This window comes from Danio rerio, chromosome 21 (genome assembly GCF_052040795.2).
Source record: "Danio rerio strain M-AB ecotype USA chromosome 21, GRCz13ab, whole genome shotgun sequence".
In the NCBI taxonomy this organism is placed as follows: Eukaryota; Metazoa; Chordata; class Actinopteri; order Cypriniformes; family Danionidae; genus Danio; species Danio rerio.
The window spans coordinates 40,014,424-40,040,000 of NC_141041.1; the positions used below are offsets into that span (position 1 = coordinate 40,014,424).

Below are 25,577 nucleotides of genomic sequence, written 5' to 3' on the forward strand. Positions count from 1 at the left end.
TGTAAAAAATGCAAGAGGAAAAGCAAATTTCTGGTCAACTTTTTTAAAATAGTGACAACTTTAAATTAGCCAACTGGTTATGCACAATTTTAAGTCCAGGGGCACCTGCAGGATTTTGTTCCAAGTTACGCACATACCTAGTGCTGCCCCACACCCCCACCTCATCATACCTTATTGTTATTTCAATCTATAATGGTTGCTGTCAAAGGTTACATTATTTAAAAGACATTAATTATGACATAATTTGTTTATATATATATATATATATATATATATATATATATATATATATATATATATATATATATATATATATATATATATATATATATATATATATATATATATATATATATCAAGTAAAATGTTCAATGAAAAATGTAAAATGAAAAAAAAAAAATCATCTATTGCACCAGGAGGTTACAATTTAATCCACAAGCAAGATAGGCATTTACAAAGTATTCACACCAGCACTGGACGTGTTCCCAGATAACCAATCTCGGCTGAAAGGGTGAGAAAACTCACCGTGGACCACATTCCGCTTGGATATCAATGTCACTTAAAAAATCTAAAACTTACATTCAAAAAAATCTCTGAACATTTATCCAAATTAATGGATTTTTTTTTTAAATGTAAAAACAAAACGAAAAAACAAACTTTCTATAAAATACAAATCTGGTCTATTTTAATGGCTGTAACAGTGTAAGCTGTTTGGCGGAAAAAAAAGGGTCTCTGATCAGACTCTGGCCAAAAATTTTGATAAGCTGTGGCAGGGATACATAATGTGAGTCTCAGGCCAGGGCCAAGCTATGGCTTCGGTTTAAGGTATGTGCAGAATTCTAGTCATAAGTAAAATCCATTGACTTTTCCCTGGTAAAAAAGCAGAATTTCAATATCAAATAACAGAAAACCAATGTGCTGTTGTGCTTTGCATAATATTACAATTGTTTGAGTTGAATATAATTTTTTACGAATTTAATAGCCACTATGAGAGCAACAATGGATAATTTACCTCACATTTTAAAAAGAAACAAGAGTACAAAACCCAACATTCAGTCTTTGAAGAGGTCACTCTGTAGCAAAAACTATTGAATTTCCTGACATGTTTGACTTGTTAACAGGTAGTTTGGTGACTACATTTGACTTAAATGACTGCTATTTGACAGATGGGAAAGAGATAAATGGCACGAAAAAATAGCCTAGCAATAGCAATAATACATTTTTCAAAGTGTGAAATAAGGAAAAAAACTGTTTAGAAAATTTACAATTACATTCAAAATTAAAAATAAATAAATAAATAAATAAATCGGAAACTGAAATTAAAAAAATACAAACAAAAGACTTTGATATCCCAAGACTTGACGAAACAAAATTAAAATTGATGTCTGAGGCCTAGGACGGGGCGATATGGCCTTTATAAAAAAAAAAAAATCCCGGATTTTTTTTTCACCAAAAAATAAATAAATAAATAAAAGATTTACAACAATTAACAGATTTTTTTTCCACCCACAAAAACTGCTTGAGGTTGAAAGTTAATAACCTATATAATTATAAATAAAATTAATTACAGGAAAAAAGATAAAGAAAAAAAGCTGTCATTTAAAGATCAAATTTAACAAGATCTATTTATAATTGCATATAGGACTTTTATAATAATATCAATTAAACCATTTTATACATTTACTGTGAAAGTGAACTCATAATAATTGTTAAAAGGGGACTTTTTTCAAGATTATGTATTTTATTTGTTTTTGCTTTTTTTCTCAATGCACATGCATTCCGAGGTTTATTCATTTTTTTTAAATTAAGTGATCATTCATTTGTTTTCTTTTCTGCTTAGTCCATTTATTAATCCTGGGTCGCCAAAGCGGTATGAACCACCAACTTATCCAGCACGTTTTTATGCAGCGGATGCCCTTACAGCCGCAACCCATCTCCGAGAAATTATTTAGTGTTAATTTAAATTATTCACATTAGGTTGCATTTTTCATTGCTTTTATTGGTGTCAGGTCACATCTGGTAGATTAGTATAGTGTACTGAGCGAGAGTGATAACCGATTTTATTCAAACAAATTGATGTAAATTTCACACTCGAGTTAATTGATAAAATTGATTTATCATCCAGCCCTACAGGAACCTGTGCAACAAAACCAGATTCGCTAGCTAGCCAGTTATAACTTATGTTTCAGTTTAGTTTGCACATATTTTGGATTTTAAGTAAAATGAAGGTAGCTCAGCTGCTCCATAATACCACAGTAACAAAGAGTGATTAAAATCGATCTGCTTTCATGTTAACTAAAAACTCAAGATTGGTGCCAACTAAACTGAAACTGGCTACCCACTTAGATCCAGTTTTATGGTACAGGTCCCTGGAATAAACTTTAAAACTCCATGATTTTCCAAATATTCCATGACCAGTCTATATTTGTTTGTGTCCATTACCTTTGTAAATGTAAATTTGTGCACACTTTGAGCGACCCCTCTCTCAGCACTCTTCATGTTGCGGGAGTCTTTAGGTGCTTTGAGAAGCAGATTGTCCTCAGACTGCACATTAACACAACCCTGGAGAGCACAAACAAAACAATAACCACTTCATTGTTAAGCCAGATCCTTCCGTTACCTAGAAAAATAGTTTCACATAAGTGACACATTTCTTTACCTGCTCTTCTCCCCGGTCCTTCTCTGCCTCTGTAAGAGGACGGATCCGTAGGAAAACCTTAAGTTTATCTGATCCATCATCAGTGCTGCCTCTTCTGCTGATATCGCTTTTGATCTGCACAAGCTGTTTGTCAAAAAGATAAAAGATCCATTAATATTACAGCACTCACACTGAACCCAAACAAAGCCTGAGGTGAAGGAATAGCCATTAAACAAGCTGTTTGTGTTGAACAGAACACATCACTTACTGCTGTCTTCAATGAAAAGAATTATTGAGGGAGGGATCTCCTTCTGGCGGTGTAACAATTTGAGACAAGAGTTGGCAAAATAAACAGTATTCATAACCCCGGATATGTATGGCAAGCAGATTTAGCATTAAAACATGATTTATTAAACTATTTATTGCATGGACTTTTAAAAATCTTGATTACGATTGGCTAAAAGGTGTGCAATAACAAACATTAGTTTGAGTTTGGCTGCATTTAAAGTCGCCTAAGTCCCAAATTGCCTACTACTCTAGTACGTACTACATTTGAATTTACTACACAATTAATTTGACCACAACCATTCAATTTTGCTTATTTATACAATGGTCTGTTGAAAATCTTGATTCTGATTGGCTGAAAGGAGTGCAATAACAAACGTTAGTTTGTGTTTGGCTGCATTTCATGGCTGCATTAGGTTCGCCTACTAATCGAGTATAAACTACATTTTAATTTACTACACGACTTTTAGAAAGTATGTTCTAATTCAGGGGTCACCAATCTTGTTCCTAGAGGACTGTGCCCTGCAGGGTTTATGTCCAACTTGCCTCAACACACCTGCCTGGATGTTTCAAGTATACCTAGTAAGACCATGATTAGCTTGTTCAGGTGTGTTTGATTAGGGTTGGAGCTAAAATCTGCAGGAACAAGTTTGGTGATCCCTGTTCTATATAGTATGAATAAGAATGGTATTAATGGAATTCGGTCATCCACCAATTTGTCACGATCACATGACCTACCCTTCCCTTGCTTCACTTTTATTCTTGAATTCTTTAACATGGCATAAAAGGATAGCATAGCATCCATCAAATGTACACTTCAGAATCTCACCGGTAGCAGTAGGTCATCTGGATAATTCTCACATATTGTTTTTCTTATACTATAAATTCTAACATACTACTTGGCTCTCAGTGTTTTTAACGTACTATATAGAAGGATTGCACGATGTATCGTTTCAGCATCGATATCGCAATGAGATCATTCGCAATGGTCACATAATGGGATTTGCAATGCTGTATTATAATTTATCATTTGCATATGTTTTTGAGCCCTTTGTAGCAATAATAATTACATAATTTATTGAATTAATAAATTTTTATTATTAATATATTGTACCTGTATATCGTTAGATGCAGAAAACGATAAAACATTGTTTCAATTGTAACAATTTTTTTTATAGTTTTTAGCTATGCTTTTGATTTGTTTATTAGATTTTTGGCAGATACCCTCCCCTACATAACAATTCCAATCAATCTAAAATGCTAAATTCTTTCTAAATAGAGCTAGGAAAGTCACCTGGCAAAATTTTGTAAATCACAATATATATAACAGAATAAGCGACGCAGTGGCGCAGTAGGTAGTGCTGTCGCCTTACAGCAAGAAAGTCGCTGGTTCGAGCCTCGGCTGGGTCAGTTTGCGTTTCTGTGTGGAGTTTGCATGTTCTCCCTGCTTTCGCGTGGGTTTCCTCCGGGTGCTCTGGTTTCCCCCACAGTCCAAAGACATGCAGTGAAGGTGAATTGGGTAGGCTAAATAGTCCATAGTGTATGAGTGTGAATGCGTGTGTGTGGATGCTTTCCAGAGATGGGTTGTGGCTGGAAGGGCATCCCCTGCGTAAAAAAGTGCTGGATAAGTTGGCGGTTTGTTCCGCTGTGGCGACCCCGAATTAATAAAGGGATTCAGCCGAAAATAAAATAAATAAATAAAGCAGAATAACAAAATATCGCAATGCTAGATTTTTCCAATATCGTGCAGTCCTACATTATAGCATGGAAGTATGCGATTTCGGATGCAGCCTTTGTTTATTGCCACATTAGCAACTCATCGCTATCCTTAAACATTAGTTATAACTAGGCATGGGCTGGTAGAAGATTATGACGGTATGATAACCTTGGATAAAAGTATCACAGTTTCACAATAAAGTGCTCACTGCTCTAAAATATATTATTTTTAAATGTCTGAGTAAAAAAACTAAAACTTTTTCCCATTGAACACAATATGTTTTATTTTGAGAAACATTTCTAATATTTTGGAGCAGTAAACATGTTAGGCTAAATAATTCAAATGTATCATTGACTTCTGTTGTTTTCATTAGTAAAAAAAATAAATAAAAAATGATTTCCTTAGAATTTAAAATGGCATCTTTGTATATTTTTTGTGCTGGAGATACTGTTGTTCTAAAAAAAAAAAAAAATGGAAAAAAAAAAACAAAAAAAAAACATACACATACCTTAGGAACCGCATTACAGAAAAATTTGGTGGTTTTGACTATTACAAACCATGGTATTGTGTAATATCAAGGACACCAGTATGTGCTTCACTAGGGAGCCAGTGGGGATCAACCAACATTTAAATATGCTCAAATTTTGAGAAAAGGTAGCTAACATGTTACTATGAGCTCAATTACATGCAAAAAGATGATCACTTTCTTTGACCCTGCCCATGACTGCTTTAAAACGGAGACATTTAACGTGTCATAAATGATGAAAATTCTGTCAAATATTGTGCTGCCAAGAACATTACTAGTTTTAACTTGCCTTGGCAAACTTTGGCAAATTACCCTTGGAAATAGTGAGATAACCAATGGCATTCCATGCAGTAAAGGATTTTAAATGCACTTTGTGCTGGGTTTTTTTTTTTTTGCCTCAATGTAATGCATTTAAAGCCTTTTACACAAGACAAGCGATTGATCCCTTACGTGTAACATTACACTTGGACAAAAAAAAAGCTGCCTTGATAGCCTAAGTCATCAACTCATTTAATGATCTTATCATAAAGGTACCATAAAGGTATCTACCAAAACTTTACTTACACTGGTTTGAAGAAACTGTGCTACTACTGTTATACTAGATCTCCCAAAATTATATTTTATTAAACCTCTTTTAGGCAGCACTTTGTTTTCTATCAAATAAATAGAAAGATATATTGATTTTAATAAATTGGTATGAAATCATGAATCCCCGAATGCAAACCACATATAAATAATAAATAATTTCACAAGACAATAATACACAGTGGTTTATGAAATTATTAAAATATTATGAATAGGCTTTATTTTACGAGTACATGCTCCTATAATGACTAATGATGCTAGTCTCCTATACATTTTCGTTTCATTCTAGTACTTATTTCAAGAGTAAAATAAATAATTTTATTATTATTGGCATTATTAGGCCCACACAGAGTATGCATGTGCAGAAATCTGCAGATCTATTTATTTACTTGTGTGGATATGTAAATATATATGTTCTCAGTTTTTATATTTTATAATTTCTCTCTTTTAGTGTATACACGAGACTTACTTTACCAAACATGTGGTTCTAATTAAATTTGCACTGTAAACGTTATTTAGAAGTTAATTTTTTTCATGCATTTAGTTACTATACTCTCAAAATCATTCAGAATAAAATAGCATATATTGTGCAAAGTTTTACACTGAATTAGCAAAAATGCTTGCAGATTCTGTCTGGTCCTGGTCATAATATGGTAAGTACTTGTTTGTAATAAATTAAAAAGTATATATTATTTAGCAAATATTCGATAAACACTAGTGATACACTAAGTGATACTCTTTTTTTTTTACTATAATACGGATGTTTAAGTCAAACAAACTCAATCATTACTGTATAGCTTACTAACATGTCAAACATTTCTTATACATAAATCCTTCAATTGGCAACTATAATAGACTGCAAGGCAAAATATAAATCTAATCACTAAACACGATTCAGTAACATTAACTGAAATCTTGTTTCCTGTAACAAAAGTTGTATCTTGTCACATCTGGAGTAAGTGCTAATACATAATACAACCAATGCCAGCAAACAAAAAAATGAAATATTAATAGCATTAAAAACGCATATTATTTAGTAAGTTAAAAAAATTATTGTTCAAATGGCTTGCCACGTGATGTGTCATGTCATGTGATGAATTAAATCAGTCGACACCTATGCCCGACCCGACCGTGGTTTCAAATGTGAAGACTATTTGACATAACACACGTCTTCTAATGGCTATCATACCTCTTTAGTAGGCGTTAGGGAATCTGCAGCAGGGGTAATGACTGAGATCTCTGGCAGAGGAGACACAAACCGTTGAGACCTCATAAGACCAACAACATCAGCCGCTGTGGACTCAAACACAGCCCCGCACTCTTCCTCATCAGACAGAATCCCGCATGGAGACGCCAGAGCCATTATAACAGACCTAGAAATTAATATAGACAGTTCTACATTTAGAAGAAAATTACAATTATTTATAGTCTGGACCTCTGTATATGAAAATTAACGTTACTCATATCGTAAATCTATCGGTTAACGTTAAGTGAGCCAGAAATCTGATCATCAGTTCAAACTCGCTATTTTGTTGTTTGTTAATGCAACATTATTCATAGAATTAAAATCATATAATATGCAAGAAACAGCACTTAAAGTTAGACGGAAAAGAATGATCTTTATATAGTTGTTTGCTATGGACGCTAGCAGTTAGCATGCAGTACACATTTGAAAAGATTGATATCTCCAATATTCGTACCTTGATTTACGATGTGCTTCCGGAGGGAAAAAAATCCAAATGTGAGTTAAAAGTTGAGCAAATGACTCCGACAGCTAAACTAAATACGTGTCTAAATTATTAGAACATCTAACTTGTTCAGAGTACTGTAACTAAAGCAAACTCATCTGTCCACCTGCATAGCTCACTAACGGAAATCCAACAACAACAAATTCGAACTCAGCCGCCCGTGAGCTCCACCAATCAACGCGCACCACTATGGTTCTGCTACTTTGGATTGGTCAACGTGCTTGTCGCTTCCACGCCCTAAAGGCGTTGACAGTATGCGAATGCGTTTTTCAGTAAATTTATATTCCCAAATTATGTTCAAACCCTTTTCATATGGTTTATTACGTTACTCCTGATGCAAACAAACGGGGCAATTACAATCTACATTTTAAACTTTTTCATATCATTGAGTAATACCACTCGTTTCACATTTATGGCAAAAATCCATGAGCATTTCTCGAAATTTTTTGTATTATAGACATATGCAAAATGTATCGCATACGGACCCTGAGCATGCGTCAAATGCGCCGCTACACCGGAGCAGTGTTGCCAACTATTTTCAATGAAAAGTAGCTAAAGCCTGCCTGAAAAGTAGCTAAATGTTGCCAGATGACTTCAAGCACTAATTTGCATATCATTTATGTCATCACATAGTTTCTGACAAGCTTGAGCCCGTCATGCCTATACTGTCTCTGGTGCTGTGTATTATATTATGTTAAAAGATTAGATCCAGATGCACAATAAATAAGTTCTATTAACATATAACTTTGCGTGATGAGGTCATTGCGAAATCGCAACTCAAAACTACATCTTTATGTAGTATAAAATAATTAATGTTTTGCTCAAATTGACTGGCCATCTCAGCAAAAACATTATTTGAAATATGTTCATATAGATTTGTATGAAAAAAAAAAAGTTGACTGTTTGTAAAAGTATTACAAACCCAGGTTTTACACTTTTTGGATAAGAATTTAGTATTTTTAATAACACTGATAATGAACAGTTACGTTCTTTTAAACAATCACAGCTTGTGTACTTACTCTTTTTAACTTGTGAAATTAACAAATTTGTGAAAGTGACAACAATTATAGCACTACTCAAATGTATTGCTTTCTAAATTACCAACAATTATAAATGTTAACAAATATCAATAAATGAACAGTTATGAAAAACAGTCTGAGCAATTTACTCTACTAAGTGAAGCCTGCAGCCACTGCTTTTTTGAGTCACAAAGTAGCCAAATAAATGTTAAAAATTGCTAAATTTGTTAATAGGTGCTTTTTGAAAAAAAAAATTGCTATCATGATAAGTTGCTAAATCTAGCAACAAAATTGCTAAGTTGGCAACACTGAAGAAGAGCACCCAGAGGAAACCCTAGCAAACATGGGGAGAACATGCAAACTCCACACAGAAATACCAACTGACCCAGCCGAGGCTTGAACCAGCAACTTTTTTTGCTATAAGGCGAACGTACCCACTGCTCCACCACGTTGCCCAACAAGCAAACAATGAAAAAGAAATATAACAATGCTTCATTTCAAAGGAGCGCTACCCTGTACTAAAACGGCAGCTTTATTGACGCCTTCCTTCAAATACACAACAACGGGGAAGGCAACATCTAATGTAAATATCTATCGTTTCGTATAAACAGCACAAATTAGTTTCTCTTTAAGCCATTGTAAATTGTAAAATAAATGTTTTCCTACAAATCAAAGAAAAATAAGAAAACACTCATCTTGTATGTCTATATTTTAAAAAATAAAACTTTTTAAGATAAAAAGTTCATTATTATTATTTTATATAATAAAGGTATTCATTTTTTATTTTTTTTTTAATTTAAAAAAAATTGTCCATGGAATGGCAAATCCTTTTATTGTTTAAAAAAAGTCAATACATTAAGAGTAGTCTACTCTTCAAATATTTTCTTCTGGTTTGGCTGACATCTAATGAAAATATTCTGTGTTTTTTTCTGTGTTATCATCTTGAACCTGGGACCCTAAGCTGTGGAATTTTTTGGCATGTCTCTGTTATTTAACACAAGTGATACAGCACATTAGCTTGTATGTAAGAGTTGATTAGACTATAAACAGAACCAGTATAAGAAAGGCCTATATTTTGAGCAACAACACATAAATTCAAAAAGCAGATATTAGACAATGTCAGTTAGCAGTTTGCTAAAAAGAAATGCCTGTTATGACGTGCTGCACAAGGGCATTTAATGCTCCAAATTTTAAGTGGTGCATACCTGTTTATTTTAAATTGTTGTTTTCAAGCAATAATTACAAATGTGACATTACAATTTGCTAAAATGTCGTCTAAATGTTGACTGTTTTTGCTCTAAAACAAAGCAGAATAGCATCTCCAAGAACCCTAGCTGTGGTTCCCAACCATTTTTGAGATGCTATAATGTAATAATCTGATTTAATGATTTATGCTAAGCTAAGATAAGCTAAAATATTTCAGATTAATGGATTCAAAAACTGTTTAACTCTAGTGGTTTCAAACTCCAGAAAAACTGTGTACTTTTACATGGTAATGGAAATTGACCTACTGTTATTAATGTGAACTACAGTATTGTGTACAAATAATGAAATAACTAATTTCAAATGGCTTTTACATTTATGCGTTTAATCTAAGACATTTCGTCATTGCTTTTCTCTGACTTTTCTTTAGAAGGTAAAAAAAAAAAGAAACAACAAGAAAAAAACTGGGTGTTTAATTACTAAATCTGTGTGTGCAATTTATTCAGCAGTTATTTAATTATGTAGGCTAAAAATAAATAATGTAAACCTGGAATTCAGCGGTTCATTCCACTGTGGCGACCTCTGATGAATAAAGGGACAAAACAGAAGGAAAATAAATGAATGAATGAACTTGAAATTCACTTAATTGATAAGATTTTGTTTATTGTTTGGCATACAAGTGAATGTTAACAGAAGACACAGACAAGTCAAAACTTATTACTATCTTTACATTTTTGTTTTAAATAAGTTTTATTAAGTTGAATCAGTTCTAATTATTCTACTGTATATAACATGGACAAAGAATCTATTGGACAAAGAGACAAATGTGTGGGACATGTGCATGACTCGAGTCCCAAGTCTGATTGGTGTCTTGGGGGCTCCATAAAAGGAGAGCGTATTAGAAGTCAAACAGGCTCCTGAGAAGCAAAGAAACGCCACTGTGTCAGAGAGAACACAATCACTTTGAAAGAAAAGGACAAGTATGAAGAAATGAGTTTTGGAGTTATTGCTGTGGATGTAGTCTTTAAAGTTATACTGAAGCGAGACACAACAGGTGAGTTTGCTGGACTAAACATCTAATCTCAAAAATGTTCATTGTTAGGCTTTGAAACTACAATAAGATGCACTAACTGTAACTGTAATAATATTAAGATGTTATATTTTATTTCTCTTTCCCAGATCGTTTGTCTTGGGTTGGATCAGTCTGGTGAGTGAGATATTCTGTCCTCGGCTAAACTTAGTCTCGACAATAGTCACTGTCATGGTGGTGTTTAATTACAACACAGTGAGCAGATGGTGTGAGAAGTTACTATGTTTAGATTCATATAGAAAACACAGTGCTTCAATAATGTGAATATCTAAAAAATTTTTTTTAAATCCTTACAAAAAGTAACCATACATTTTGTTTTGATAGTAACACTTTTGGTGCATTGGCTTATATTTGTATAACCACAGTTTTACTACAATTACCATGGTTAAAATAGGATTAGATTTGCAAAACTATCGTAGCCTGACCACTTATGTTAACCACAAATTAACTAGGTTTTGCAAATCGCATATGGTTCACTTAACCATAATTTTTTACCATGGTATTTGTAGTAAAACTGTGGTTACTAAAATACCTTTGAAGTTTTTTTCTTTTTTAAAATATTGCCCAAATGAAGTTTAACAGAGCAAGGAAATTTTCACAGCATGTCTGATAATATTTTTTCTTCTGGAGAAAGTCTTATTTGTTTTTTTCCACTAGAATAAAAGCAGTTTTGAATTTTTTTAAGTTTTAATTTTTTTTAATTATTAGCCCCTTTAAGCTAATTTTTTTCGATTTTCTTCAGAACAAAACATCGTTATACAATAACTTGCCTAATTACCCTAACCTGCTTAGTTAACCTAATTACGCCTTGTCACTTTAGGCTATATAGAAGTGTTTGAAAAATATCTAGTTAAATATTATTTACTGTCATCATGGCAAAGATAAAATAAATAATTTATTAGAGAAATTAGAATTATGAAAAAAATTCTATCAGTAAAACAGAAATTGGGGAAAAAATAAACATGTGGAGGGGGGGGGGGTGGTGTAATAACTCTGAAAATACAAATTAAACAGGTTATTTTTAATATTAAAAAGGACCAGCTTTCTTAAACAGACCACCAACGAATAAAAGCAAAACAAAGCTGGAGTGTTTAAAGCTGAGAAGCAATTGATTTGTTTTTATTGATTTATGGGCTGCATAAAATGGACTTATTTAATGGCTCCCAGTTGTTAAATGAACAATTCAAGCATCCAAATAATAATACCAATGGCAATTCTCATTAATATTTTAGTAGTTCATTAAAGCATTAAGCTCATTTAATAGCATCATAATAAAAGTATGGTTAATTTTAGTCGTTACAAGAATGTGCAGAAGAGTCTATTTACAAGCTGTAATGAAGTGTGAACTAAAATGATCCTTTAATAAATATTATGAGCGGCATGGTGGTGCAGTGGGTTGTGCTGTCGCCCTACAAAAAGAAGGTTGCTGGTTCTAGCCTCGGCTGGGTCAGTTGGAATTTCTTTGTGGAGTTTGCATGTTCTTCCCCTGTTTGAGTTCGGTTTCCTCCGGATGCTCCTGTTTCCCCCACAAGTCAAAAGACATGTGGTACAGGTGAATAGGGTAGGTTAAATTGTCCATGTGTATGTGTGTGAATGAGACTGTATAGGTGTTTCCTAGTGATGGGTTGCAGCTGGAATGGCATCCGCTGCGTAAAACATATGCTGGGTAAGTTGGCGGTTCATTCCACAGTGGATTTATAATAAAAGGACTAAACCAAAAAGAAAATGAGTAAATGAATAATGAATATAATTTCATATTGTACATTTAATACTTTTTGATCCCTCTATACTTCTGAAGGTGTTTATTGTCTTAGATCCATGAATGTCTTCTTTCTCTGTTGCCATGGGCAACTACAACGCTGCTCTTACTGCTGGTAAGTTATCTTATGTCTTCACATTACAGTCATTCATGCTAAATACTTTTAAAATGGGATTATTTCTTGAATGGAATTATGTTTTGCATTATATTTTGCACATGTTGCTTTTAAAGTCATATACACTGCATAAAATAAAAAGTTGATTCAGCCTAAAATTGTAAGGCACAGCTTTTTTTGTGAGTTGACTCAACTTTTAACCCAAGTACTGTAGTTGACTCGATTTAAGCTGAGTCAACTCGAAAAAAAAAAAAAAAAGCAGTGCAGAAATTTGCCTTACAACTGAGTCAATGTTTTTTTTCACAGTGTATTTTGTGCCCTTTTTATAAATTATAGTCTAAATATTTGATTTAATTATGAAGGTGAATTAATCATAGTGGGCTGCACGGTGGCGCAGTGGGTAGCACATTCGCCTCACAGCAAGAAGGCCGCTGGTTTGAGCCTCGGCTGGGTCAGTTGGCGTTTCGGTGTGGAGTTTGCATGTTCTCCCCTTGTTCGCGTGGGTTTTCTTTGGGTGCTCCGGTTTCCCCCACAAGTCAAAAGACATGTGATATAGGTGAATTGGGTGGGCTAAATTGTATGTAGTGTATGGATGTTTCCCAGTGATGGGTTGCAGCTGGAAGCACAGCTGCTGCGTAACACATATGCAGGATAAGTTGCCGGTTAATTCCGCTGTGGTGACCCAAGATTAATAAAGGGACTAAGCCAAAAAAAAAATGAATGAATGAATGAATTGAACATAGTTTGGCCTTGCAGTATTGTTTTTCACCCCATAATTGTGTTAATTCTGTTATTTTCCATATTTTGCTTCTCACGATCAAAGATGTTGAAGATTTCAAGTCCATTGTATCAACTCTGACTGAGCAGAACAGACTGGAGAACACACTCTCCATTAATCATGTCAGTAAGTGAATTACTATATTGAAAAATTGCATTAACAAACCATGATATTTGAGTTATCTTTTTTATATTACATTACACACTTTATTAGGTACACCTTACTAGTACCGGGTTGGATCCCCTTATGCCTTCAGAACTGCCTTACTCCTTCGTGGCATAGATTCAACAAGGTACTGGAAATTTTCCTTAGAGATTTTGGTCCATATTCACATGATAGCATCATGAAGTTGCTGCAGGTTTGTTGGCTCCACATCCATGAAGCAAATTTTCAGTTCCAACCACATCCCAAAGGTGCTCTATTGGATTGAGACCTAGTGACTGTGGAGGCCATTTGAGTAAAGTGAACTCGTCATGTTCAAGAATCCAGATGATTCTGAGATGATTCGCACTTTATGACATGACATGTTATCCTGCTGGAAGTTCTGACCCTACTATCTGAATGTCACAGCAGATATTGAGACTCATCAGACCAGGCTACATTTTTCCAATCTACTATTGTCCAATTTTGGTGAGCCTGTGCAAATTGTAACCTCAGTTTCCCGTTCTCAGCTGATAGGAGTTGCACCCGGTGTGGTCTTCTACTGCTGTAGCCCATCCGCCTCAGGATGGACGTGTTGTGTGTTCAGAGATGCTCTTCTGTATACCTTGGTTGTAACGAGTGGTTATTTGACTTACTGTTGCCTTTCTGTCAGCTCGAACCAGTCTGGCCATTCTCCTCTGACCTCTGGAATCAACAAGGCATTTGCACCCACAGAACTGCTGCTCACTGGATATTTTTTCTTTTTCAGACCATTCTCTGTAAACCCTAGAGATGGTTGTGCTTGAAAATCCCAGTAGATCAGCTGTTTCTGAATTACTCAGACCAGCCCATCTGGCACCAACTACCACGGCGCGTTTAAAGTCACTTAAATCACCTTTCTTCCCCATTCTGGTGCTTGGTTTGAAATGCAGCAGATCATCTTGACCATGTCTACATGCCTAAATGCATTAAGTTGCTGCCATGTGATTGGCTGATTAGAAATTTGCATCAACAAACAGTTGGATAGATGTACCTAATAAAGTGGCCGGTGAGTGTACATTTTAAATTATAGAAAGAAAAAATCAGGATTTGGTAAGCATGAAACATATTTATGTACAGGGATGTGTTTACAAATGAAACAAATGACCTCTTGTAGGAATGTAGAAAATTTCCTCCTGGGTATGTGCAGACAGAACATTTGTTACGTTTTGACACACAGGGACTGTTTCAGGATGTCCTTGAGTTATATTTAACTTTTTGGTGTTAATTGGTGTCTCAGTTACTCTTACACACCTGACATCTCTAGCACAATTTAGTGTCTACAAATAAGCGTGGATATACAACTCAGTTTAAGGAGACTTATTTTGCCAAAATTAATTTTTATGAGGGGTTTAATCACAGTTGTGTGGCAACAGTCTGTGAATATAACCAGCTTCTAATGGTAAACATTTATTAATCGTGTTTTTTTATAATTACACTTCATAAAAACAGTCTGCATGAACACTTTGATTGATGTTCTCCCTTCGCACATGTCATCAGAGGGGAAAAGCCCAGCTCAATAATGATGATTTCTCCCTCCTTAGCATAGGGTGCTATTTTTGTTTTGGAATCGGAAACTAAGCTAACAGAGGCATTTGTCCACACTATTTTGAAAAGACAGCTTAACGAACAATCTCATTTGAATTTAAAGTGACAGTCAAAGATTAAAAGGGGCAGTTTCAATGAGTTATAAAACATGATTTGTGGGGTATTTTGAGCTGAAATCAGGCCCGGATTGGCTAATTGGGAGGACCGGGAGAATTCCCGGTGGGCCGGTCCATTTTTTGGCCGCGAGGGCCGGTGTCCCTAGCTGCTTGCACTCTCAGCAGTCGCACTTTTTTTTTCCTTTTTTTATTTATATGACCATAGTCTCACTCTTTTTATTTATTATTTTGCCGCAGCTCCGCACTTTTTATTTATTTTCTCGCAGCCCCGTGAGCAAAATGCAGCCTGCAGGTTAATGATGACGTAACTATTATTCGACCCCAAACAGCGGCACCTTAGTGAATATAAGAATTCGAATAATTAATATTATGAATATTACACCTGCTCAATGAAAATCAGATGATTCACTACATTAATAAATCTGACATAAATCAGAAATCTAGAAAGTGACATTGTGGTCCAGTGGTCAGCACGTTACATTACCACACTGCAGGATCCGAGTTTGATCCTTTCCTCTTTAATTGAATTTATTTATTTATTTATTTTTTTTCATTTTTATTGTTAAGACATAAACTACTGTCTGGGTTGTTGAACATTTCAACTTATAAAGCAGCTGTTTTCTTGAAAAATATGTGATTGTGTCATTAGAAACTGAATTCGAAATGACGTTATTTTAATATAGTCAGTCGTGAACTGAGGTGGGCCGGTCTAAGGCTTGAAACTCCAGGGCTGAAAATGAGTACCACTCTGGCCCTGGCTGAAATGTCACATAGACACTTAAAAATGTCACGTACACTGCAAAAATGCTTTTCTTAATTAGCTTTTTTGTCTTGTTTCTAGTCCAAATATATAAAAATTATTATATCAAGAAGCATTTTCTAGTCAAGCAAAAACATATTGTCTTGTTTTAAGAAATAGTATGCCAAAACCAAGTGAGGTTTTCCGTAAAAACAAGTAAAATAATCTGCCATTGGGGTAAGCAAAATAATCTTGTTTTTCCTTTTGACATAAGATTATTTTGCTTACCCCATTGGCAGATTATTTTGTTTGTTTTAAGGAACAATTCACTTAATTTTAGCATTTTATTTCTTAAAACAAGACAATATGTTTTACTTGTCTAGAAAATTCTTCTAGATTCAAGAATTTTTAGATATTTGCACTAGAAACAAGACAAAAAAAATCTAAGTAAGAAAATCATTTTTTGCAGTGTACTCACTAAAAATGAATACAATCCTCTCCTTTATACTTTGGAGTTTTGAACTTATTTTATTTATTATTAATATTATTTATTTTTTATTTTTTGCAGGCTGTTGATAAAGAAGCAGGACAAGAAATGAATGAAGTGAACCAAGAACCAGACTTGCTGGCTCTAAAGTTTCTTTATTGTAACATAGAAGCACCCAAAGACACCACAGTAAGTAAAAAAAATTAATCTTGCATAACTTGTTTTTCTATAGAGCTTTCTTTTCCCCAAGGATTTACAAACTTTGTGAGAAGAAAAACTCTTGGAAGTGAAATATTTAATTGAAGTACCACCTGAGGTTTAAAGGATTAGTTCACCCAAAATTGAAAATTCTGTTATTTACTGCTCATCCACATATAGCTCCAAATCCTTCGTTCTTCCTTACACAAATTAAGACATTTGAGATGAAACCCGAGAGCTCCCCGATCCTTTAGACAGCAATGGGCTTGAGATATTCAGAATCCAGAAAAGGAAAAACATTATCAAAACAGTTCATATGATTTTAGTGATTCAGCTTTAATTATACGAAGCTCCAAGAACACTTTTGTGTGCAAAAAACTGTAAATATAACTTTGCTCACCTATATTGCACCTATATAAATGCAGAGCCTGACCTAACAAAGACAATCAAAGGTGATTTTACAGTCTTATTTTGGCATTCAAATGTGTTCTTGGAGCTTATTAGGATTACAGTTGACCCACTGAAGTCACACAGACTGTTTTGATAATGTTTTTGGTTCCTTTTCCGACCTCTGAATGTTACAAGACCCTTGCTGTCTATGGAGGATGAGGGGGCAGTGCCACCCTGTGCTGCCACCCCTTTATAATTGCCTCTGATAAAGACACCTGTCAGCTTTCAGAGATGGTTCGAGAAGGTGAAGCTGCAGGCCCAGAGACCCAACCGCACGCTCAGACTTGCATGCACAGACCTACCGTTTTCTCAGACAGTGCTACCTACTGTTGGGTTGGGTGAAGCAGCAGGTACGGAGACCCAACTGCACGCTCAAACCAGCACTTTATAGCAAGTAGCAACATCAGACATGCCATTAAGGTTATTGATTATTAATGCAATTCCTGAAAATTACCAGGTTTTATGGCATAAATGAATGTGTTGTAAAATATTACACTAACAAACAATTATTTCAGTGTGTGATTTGATCAAGATTAGTGCCAAAAGTATTATTTTATGATATTTACAGCTTGCTCTTATTTTATGTATTATTGTACCATTCTAGGACAATTTTCTAGCAATATTTTCTAGAAAATTAAAAACAGAATGTATAATATATAATGCAACTATTATTTGAAAGATATTTTAGTTCTTTGTAGGTCTACTATACACATATTACTATATTATCTATCTAAAAATTCTTCCAAAGACAATAACAGTAACACAATAACAGTTTAACAATTATTAACAATTAATAATAAGTTCTGTAATGATTACAAATAAGTTTTTTGGAAATCAAAATATCAGTTAATCTGCATAGAATGTACAATATCAGCTCTCTTAGGTTAAAGCAATAATAATTTGCTGGTGATGTGTATTTTTTCCCAGATTGATATTACAATTCAAAAAGGGTGGTCTCTGCCAACACTAATACAGCGCACCAAAGGCTGCAGATTTACCCAGTTTTTTTGTTTGAGAAATGAAAAATCTCCCCAACAAGAATGTAAATTTTATTTGATTTTTAAAATTTAATTTGATGTTATTTTTTACGTAAAAACATTTTCATTAATCTAATTATTCTTTTTCACCATTTTCTCTGCATTGTTTACAGCTTGTAGATTTGTAGGACCTCATGAAAAAGTACACAAAAAATTTTAAAAAAGTTTGTTGTGAGAAAATTACCAGAAAATTATAACGTATTGTATGTGAAGAATATGAAGATAATATTTATTCCCTCAACTCAATACGAAACAGTGATAAATGATTAAAAAAAAATAATAATAAATGTCTGAAAATATTGAAGTAACTGAACAATATCTATTTACAAATACAATTAATAAAAATACAACATAATTAATGCATTAAATCAAAATCTAGTATGTTTAATATTTTATATAATAATGTATTCAATCATAGCGTAATATTTTATCGTAGTTTAAGGGTGCTTTCACACCTGTGAATCGACTCACTTGTTCTAAAACAGAAATTACTATTATTACATTGTTGCTCTTTGCTCTTGCGGTTCGCTTTCCCACGGGAAAATTTCCAAACGGGCCAAGAGAGCTAAAACAAGTCACGTGTGATTAAACTCTCCTCACATTGGTCAGAATTTTAGGTTTATTTTTTTTGCAGAGTCCCACTCAGCTGCCAGAGGGTTTTGGTTTGGTGGTGTTTGACAAGGTGCGCGTGACGTGTCTGAAGAAGGATGCGGTGGAGAGGGGTGAGAAGGGTGCGCGACGTATTTGAGGACCTGGAGAAAACGCACGATTTCCGGAGATTATCACTCGTTTGCGGGCATCCGGGAGTCTCTGTGCATTTGCGGGAGACTCATGAACCTTCCGGGAGACTTGGCATGTCTGGAATGACCTCCCACTCTACTCATAATTCTCTCTTCATACAGCCGTATGCCTATTATATATCCATAATACACTGTGATATACCCGGGCTCGGATCGTATCGCTTTCTCACTACAATCGATCTGATCCAGAGTTTGTTTTAATCGAGCCAAGACCACCTCATTCAAGCGATCTCGGAGCGATTGATTTGGCGCGGATCCCAGCTCGATTGCTGGTTTCACATATGACAAACGAATCGCACTAACTGGGCAAACGAGACAAGTTCCGAAACAAAAGTGTAGTTGTGAAAACACCCTTAGTTACGATTTACAAGCAGCTGATTTCAGGTTAGTCAATCTTTCAAACATCAGCTGGCACTGGAAGGTCTGGAAGTGCAGGTCTAGCTTTCTGAGCGTGCAGGTCTGAGCGTGCAGGTCTGAGCGTGCGGTTGGGTCTCCGGGCCTGCAGCTTCATAATGTTGGATGGTTCTCTTGGCCAGAAAAAAAAGAAAACTTCTGCGACTAACTTGTGTCACTGAACAGTGTATGCTGGTGCCACTCATCTGTTGATGTGATGGCCCAGGAATTTGGATTAAATCTTGATGATCTGGGGCCCAATGTATGTATGTAGTGGTGTACAGGTACCACAAGGACCCAGTTGGTGATCAGTTATGTTACTTTAATGGAAAAGTATGCGGTGAATTGTGTTCTGTGATACATTGTCCTGGTCACCACTGTTGTATCTGCTGGTGATTTGTTGCACTTTGGCACTACAGTTGTGGTGAACAAGGCTAAAATATACTCTGATCCCCTTTGACATTAGTGAGCTGCGAAAAATACATGGCAGGACAAGTATTTCTTTGGCTGTCTGTCTACCACCTTTGAAACACTCTCTACAAAATCGAACGTGTCCTGTTTCTTAAATTGACGTTCTGAGGTGCTAAGCCATCAGAATTTGTCCTTTTATCAAACTCCTATTCTAACACCAATCAATGTTTGAAGGTATGCTGGTGTATACTGCTCTGTGAACTGCACCAGGAACATCATTTGGTTGCCAGAAGTACCAATACTCCAATACAATATGGCTCATTCTGAAAAGCAGAATATTCAGAAAATGTCAACTACAGATTGTTGAGCATATTGAAAGTCATCATGTCAGATTATGCAAAAAGTTGCTTTGAAAAACTTTTATTACTTTAATTTTTTAATTACAGTATCCTCAAGTAAAAGCAAAACAACGAAGTTGATTTCACACCATGATAAATATGCCCCAGTCCCAAATTTTTGGGAGGTTGTTGCAGCCCTATATATATTCTCATTTTCCTTCGGCTTAGTCTCTTTATTAGGGGGTAGGATTACCTGTTTTGATACAAAAAACTAAGGGACGCATACTGCAGCAGGGGCCATATCGCTTGGGGGTCCTAAACCACTGTGATCACAGGCCCAATAGCATGCCAGTGGTGGTAAATCGCAACTTAAAATATGTTTTCAGGAAAATACAAACACTTGGACATTAAAATAAACTGTCTTTTATTGAAATCTGTCTAAACGGATGCAGTCAGTCTTTCTCTTTTACAACTCTGCATGTCCTTATATAGATATAGCGTTAACTCAGCTGCTGTAACCTAGAGGTAAGTAGAAAATACTAATGAACCTAATTTTAAAGGGTGGTATTGATAACAGAATTTGGCTGAAATATTTTTATTATTTGCAGTAACAAGTATCCAAACATGGAAACAGCACATACAAAAACTAGATAAAAACATTAGCTACACAGTAAAAAATGATATGATCAATTAGTCCTGACAGCATATGTTTTTTTTAGGTCATTTTAACTTACTAAACTAACTTAATCATGTTCTATCTTAATTTTATAAGTTATGCAAGCTGTTTTAAGTCAGTTTAACATAATATAAGTTCAATGATTAATTCAATTCAGCTTATAAAATCAAGGCAACCAGGATTTTTTACAGTGTAGTAAAGTTTTCATATAGCTCATTTGTAATTATAAAACATGGAAAGTTGCAATTTACTAGTTTATTTTCTTTACACGGGCATTGTTGTTTATTAATGTATTAAATAAAATATTTCAAGTATTAAACTATTGCTTATGTGCCTGATTTAACCTTAACAAACAAATCATAATATTACATTGGAATGTGATCCACTTACATTGTATTTACATAAATTTACAAATTACAATTTGTGAACCAGTGTGTGAAAACCAGGCCAAATCTAATTCTGAGATAAAGTTTGACTGTAGCCATTCACTTCACTGTGATTTTCACAGACTGTTCTTTGTTTCATGTAAAAAACAGTAAATTACAAAAATAAATAAATAAATAAATAAATAAAAACTCCAGCTAGATTTTCATAGACTGGGTCACATTTTAACATAATTAAGCAATTAACCAAAATATTGTTAATAATTATTACACTGTCATTACCATGTCTGCTTAAGGAGAGACTTGGGGTACGAAAAACTGACTGACTTTGATTTTTTCACTCTCTGTTATTGCGGGAATGCTGCTCTCCAGAGGCATGTTGTCTCGCAGACCACCATGAGCCACAGAGAACACTCTCCGACAAATCGTGCAGTTGGCTTAATAACAATTTCTAACACTTTGCAGCCAGGTATCTGTTTCCCCCCACTCTCTACAGTATTTTTTCAGTCGCTTGAGTTTAAACTCTGAGACTTTAAGACGCGGAGGGTTACCTGGAGAAGCATCTGCCATTACTCTCTGTCAAGACTTGACAGACTCTGCTTAAAAGACCCACCCTCCTCACTGGACAGTTAAAAAGACAATTCAAACTAACGATGACATCAAGTATTACCCAATCAAAAGTAGGAAATGAGGCATCTGCATAAAATGCGTGTGGGATGATTTGCATAAAAAAGCTACTTTTAAAAAAGGATTAAAATACAGGACAAAACTCGTCCCGTATTGATTCGAATCGGGACGTGCAATTTCCTTCTCAAATACGGGAGGATTCCGTATTTTAAGGGACAGGTGGCAACCCTATCAGGGGTCATCACAGCGGAGTGAACCGCCAACTTATCCAGCATATGTTTTACACAGCGGATGCCCTTCCAACTGCAACCCAGTACTGGGAAACATCCATACACACTCATTCACATACACTATGGGCAATTGATTCATTTCTTTCTTTTCGCAGAATAGGCGAAACATTTTATTTTTTGTCTGTGTGTCTTTTTCAGGAACCTGTTAGCAACTGTACCTCTACACCCATTCCAGAGGCTTCTTCTTCATCATCATCTTCTGGCACAGCTACCTTGACTCCACTCCCTGCGTATCTTTCTGCATTATTAGCTAAACCCAGACCAGCCCTGAAGGGCCCTGCCACAATGGAGCAGATGAGGGCAGAGCTTAGAGAACTGCGAGATGAACTGGACACACTTAAGACTCAGCAGAAGTCAGTGCAATATTTATGCATGCTAACTAAAAGGTTGTTTCTTGTTTGAGATTCGTATGTCTGTAAATGTAATGGCATTTTGTTTCAGAAAGGAGATCAAACTGCTCATGAACGAACTTGATGAAGAAAAAAAGATGCGTTTGTCACTGCAAGTAAGAGTCAAAAACAATTTTAGATGCTAAAATGTTATTTAGAATATCATTTACCACTGTAAAGTAGAACTTAATTATTTATCATACAGTGCATTTTGAAAGTATTGAAAACGCTCACTACACATTTTGTTGTTACAGCTTCATTGCTAAAGGGATTCAATTAATTATTTTTCTCAAACTTTCTCAAAACAATACTCCATAATGTCAATGCGAAAAGGTTAGTTTGAAACCTTTGCAAATTTCATCATCATTTTCATCCGCTTATCCGGGGCCGGTTCGCGAAGGCAGCAGTCTTAGGAGAGAACTTCAGACTTCCCTCTCCCCAGACACTTCTTCCAGCTCCTCCGGGGGTTTCCCGAGGTGTTTCTAGGCCAGCCGAGAGACATAGTCCCTCCAGTGTTTCCTGGGTCTTCCCAGAGGCCTCTTACTGGTTGGACATGCCTGGCTGTAACACCTCCCTAGGTAGGCATCCTGGAGGCATCTGAAACAGATCCCCGAGCCACCTCAGCTGACCTCTCTCGATTTGGAGCAGCAGCGGCCTCCCAGGTGACAGAGCTCCTCACCCTGTCTAAGTCTTTGTCTTGCCTTTGCTTTGCCTTTCGGCTCAGCTCGTTCTTTACCACAACGGACTGGTACATTGACCGCATTACTACTGCACCGATCCGCCTGTCAATCTCACATTCCATCCTTCCCTCACTCATGAACAAAAACCCAAGAGACTTAAACTCCTAAACCATGGGTAAAGACTTTTCTCCAACCTGGAGGTGGCAAATTCTTTGCAAATTTATTAAGAATAAAAAATAATAATGTAAATAAGTACTCAGTCTTTGCTCAGTATTTTGTTAAAGCACTTGAAGTATATTTGAGTATAATGCTAAAAGCTGACACACCTATTTTTGGGCAGTTTGTCCCACTCCTTGTTTTCAGTACTTCCTAAATTCCATCGGATTAGATGAGGAGCATAGGTGCACTGCCATTTTTAGATCTGTTGAAAATATTTTTAATCAAGTTCATGTCTGGGCTCTGGCTTGGCCACTCAAGGACAATCACAAAGTTGCCCTTGATGTTATCTTGGCTGCGGTCGTAGGGTCATTCTCCTTTTGAAAGCTCCTGCTGCTGAGAAACATCCCCACAGCTGATGCTACCGCCATCATGCATTGCATTTGTTGGCCTCATGATGATGCTTGGTTTCCTCCAGACAAAGAGTTCCATCTTTGTTTCATTGGATTTAAGAATTTTGTTTCTCATAGTCTGAGAGTCCTTCAAACTCCAGATGGATCCTAACATCTTATGAGTTATTTCAACAGTTTTTATTTTATTTTATTTATAAAACAGCAAATTTTATACAAGAAAAAGATTACAAGAAAAAAAAAAGAAAAAGAAGTACATCAACATACTGAAAGAAGTCCCAGCAACTTTCAGGTCACATGGACTTTAGGATACAGAAAAGCATGAAGTACAGTAGTCAACAGTAGTTTGAAGTGGATCATCACCATTTATCAACGTTAAAAATATCAGACATAAAAAATATTAAGCAACACCAATTCTTGTCTGGAAAAAAGTTGATCCACCTGTCTACGTTAACCTCCATTTCAGCAAAGATTTCAAACAAACCATTTTCAGACTGTCATTATGCAATATACTGTACGTTTGTAGAATTTGGAGTAAAGTAATGAATTTAATCCATTTTGGAATAAGACTGTAACAGCTAATTATGGAAAGAGTGAAGTGCTATAAGAATAATTTCCAAATCAATTCACTGATCTCTAAATTCTGCACTTTTTCAGATTGAAGTAGAACGGCTTAAGAAGCACATGTCCAAGTGAGCCAGCGCTGAGGGATCCATTCAAATTGGTCAAATCTGACAAATCATGCCATTTAACATCTGAATGAGCAAACTGAAGTGAAACGAAAAGCTTCCAAAGACTGAGGAAGAACTTAAAGACTTATTTGTTTTTTAAATGATATTTTATGATTGCATTACAATGTAGCAGCTTGGCTTATTTTAAAGGATGTTTTGAGTTTTAATCTGTGGAAGATGATTGTAAAGAAAAATCCATTTAACTGTTGGAATAAAGGACATCAAATCTTGCTTTTAAATATTTATTATTATTATTATTATTATTATTATTATTATTATTATTATAGTATTATTATTATTATTATCATCATCAGATAATACCATTTCATTTTGTGAAATTAGAATTTATTAAAAATTTAATAAAAAAAAGTGGAGTCAGAAGGATTTCAAATGCTTTTTTATTGTATGGTGTAAATAAAACTAAAATTACTGTAGTATTTTTATGCAAATTTTTCAGAATGTATTACTGCAGTCTCACATCATTCTAATATGTGGATTTATTGTTTAAGAAACTGGACTGTATTCTGGGGGGTGGGGGTCCCACTATTCCTTTGCTTTAATCCGCGATGAATGGTTAATGGGGTAAAATAAATGTTCATATTTTAAAAGGCATTGAGGGGAAATTTTTAATTTAATACAGTGCTTCCTGTAGACCCACTTTATATCAGATATTACTCAGCCAGTGGAGATCGCAGATTTTTAAAGAAAAAAGACCTTAAATGCGCTGATTTTGAAATGACATATAGTTAACTGGAAGTGCTTTAACCAGGCTACTGACAAATTAAAAGTCCTTCCGCATATTTCTGCCTTCTGCATATACCCTATTATACACAACAACAAGCCGACTGGCTAATGCCACGAAAGTACACAAGAAGGACATTAATAATCACAGTAATATGTATAGTGGCCTCTGGTTAGATTTACGAGGAATAGCAGCCATGAGAAAACCTGCCAAATAGCAGCCTCTAGTGCAGGGGTGACCAAACTCGGTCCTGGAGGGCCGGTGTCCTCCATAGCTCCAACTTCTTTCAACACACCTGCCTGGAAGTTTCTAGTATACCTAGAAAGAGCTTGA

General features: G+C 35.2%; 2 protein-coding genes across 15 annotated transcripts in view; one reads left to right on the top strand and one right to left on the bottom strand.

Annotated features, from left to right (window-relative positions):
* Positions 1–7,625, bottom strand: part of kif20a (kinesin family member 20A) — a 47,395-nt gene extending 39,770 nt beyond the window's left edge. The window contains exons 1-4 of one of the 2 annotated variants that reach the window (XR_015519479.1): positions 7,452–7,619; positions 6,941–7,124; positions 2,660–2,782; positions 2,443–2,562 (exon numbers count right to left, since the gene is read on the bottom strand). Coding sequence is in view for 1 of the 2 variants with exons in the window: in NM_001161470.2 (NP_001154942.2) it covers positions 2,443–2,562; positions 2,660–2,782; positions 6,941–7,114 (417 nt within the window). In the remaining variant the exon portion in view is untranslated. 2 annotated transcript variants of the gene reach the window in all.
* Positions 7,626–10,632: 3,007 nt separating this feature from the next.
* Positions 10,633–25,577, top strand: part of si:dkey-71d15.2 — a 16,248-nt gene continuing 1,303 nt past the window's right edge. The window contains exons 1-10 of one of the 13 annotated variants that reach the window (XM_087301857.1): positions 10,633–10,775; positions 10,901–10,928; positions 12,410–12,477; positions 12,626–12,685; positions 13,509–13,589; positions 13,677–13,755; positions 16,615–16,722; positions 22,275–22,489; positions 22,578–22,641; positions 24,429–25,577. The exon at positions 24,429–25,577 is cut by the window's right edge and continues 1,303 nt beyond it. In XM_087301857.1, the coding sequence (XP_087157983.1) occupies positions 16,642–16,722; positions 22,275–22,489; positions 22,578–22,641; positions 24,429–24,467 (399 nt within the window). In that variant the 5' untranslated portion in view covers positions 10,633–10,775; positions 10,901–10,928; positions 12,410–12,477; ... (2 more) ...; positions 13,677–13,755; positions 16,615–16,641 and the 3' untranslated portion in view covers positions 24,468–25,577. Of the gene's footprint in view, positions 10,776–10,900; positions 10,929–12,409; positions 12,478–12,609; positions 12,686–13,508; positions 13,590–13,676; positions 13,756–16,614; positions 16,723–22,274; positions 22,490–22,577; positions 22,642–24,428 lie in introns of all 13 variants that reach the window. The other 12 variants (XM_087301850.1, XM_087301856.1, XM_087301849.1 and 9 more) reach the window with 12 other exon arrangements.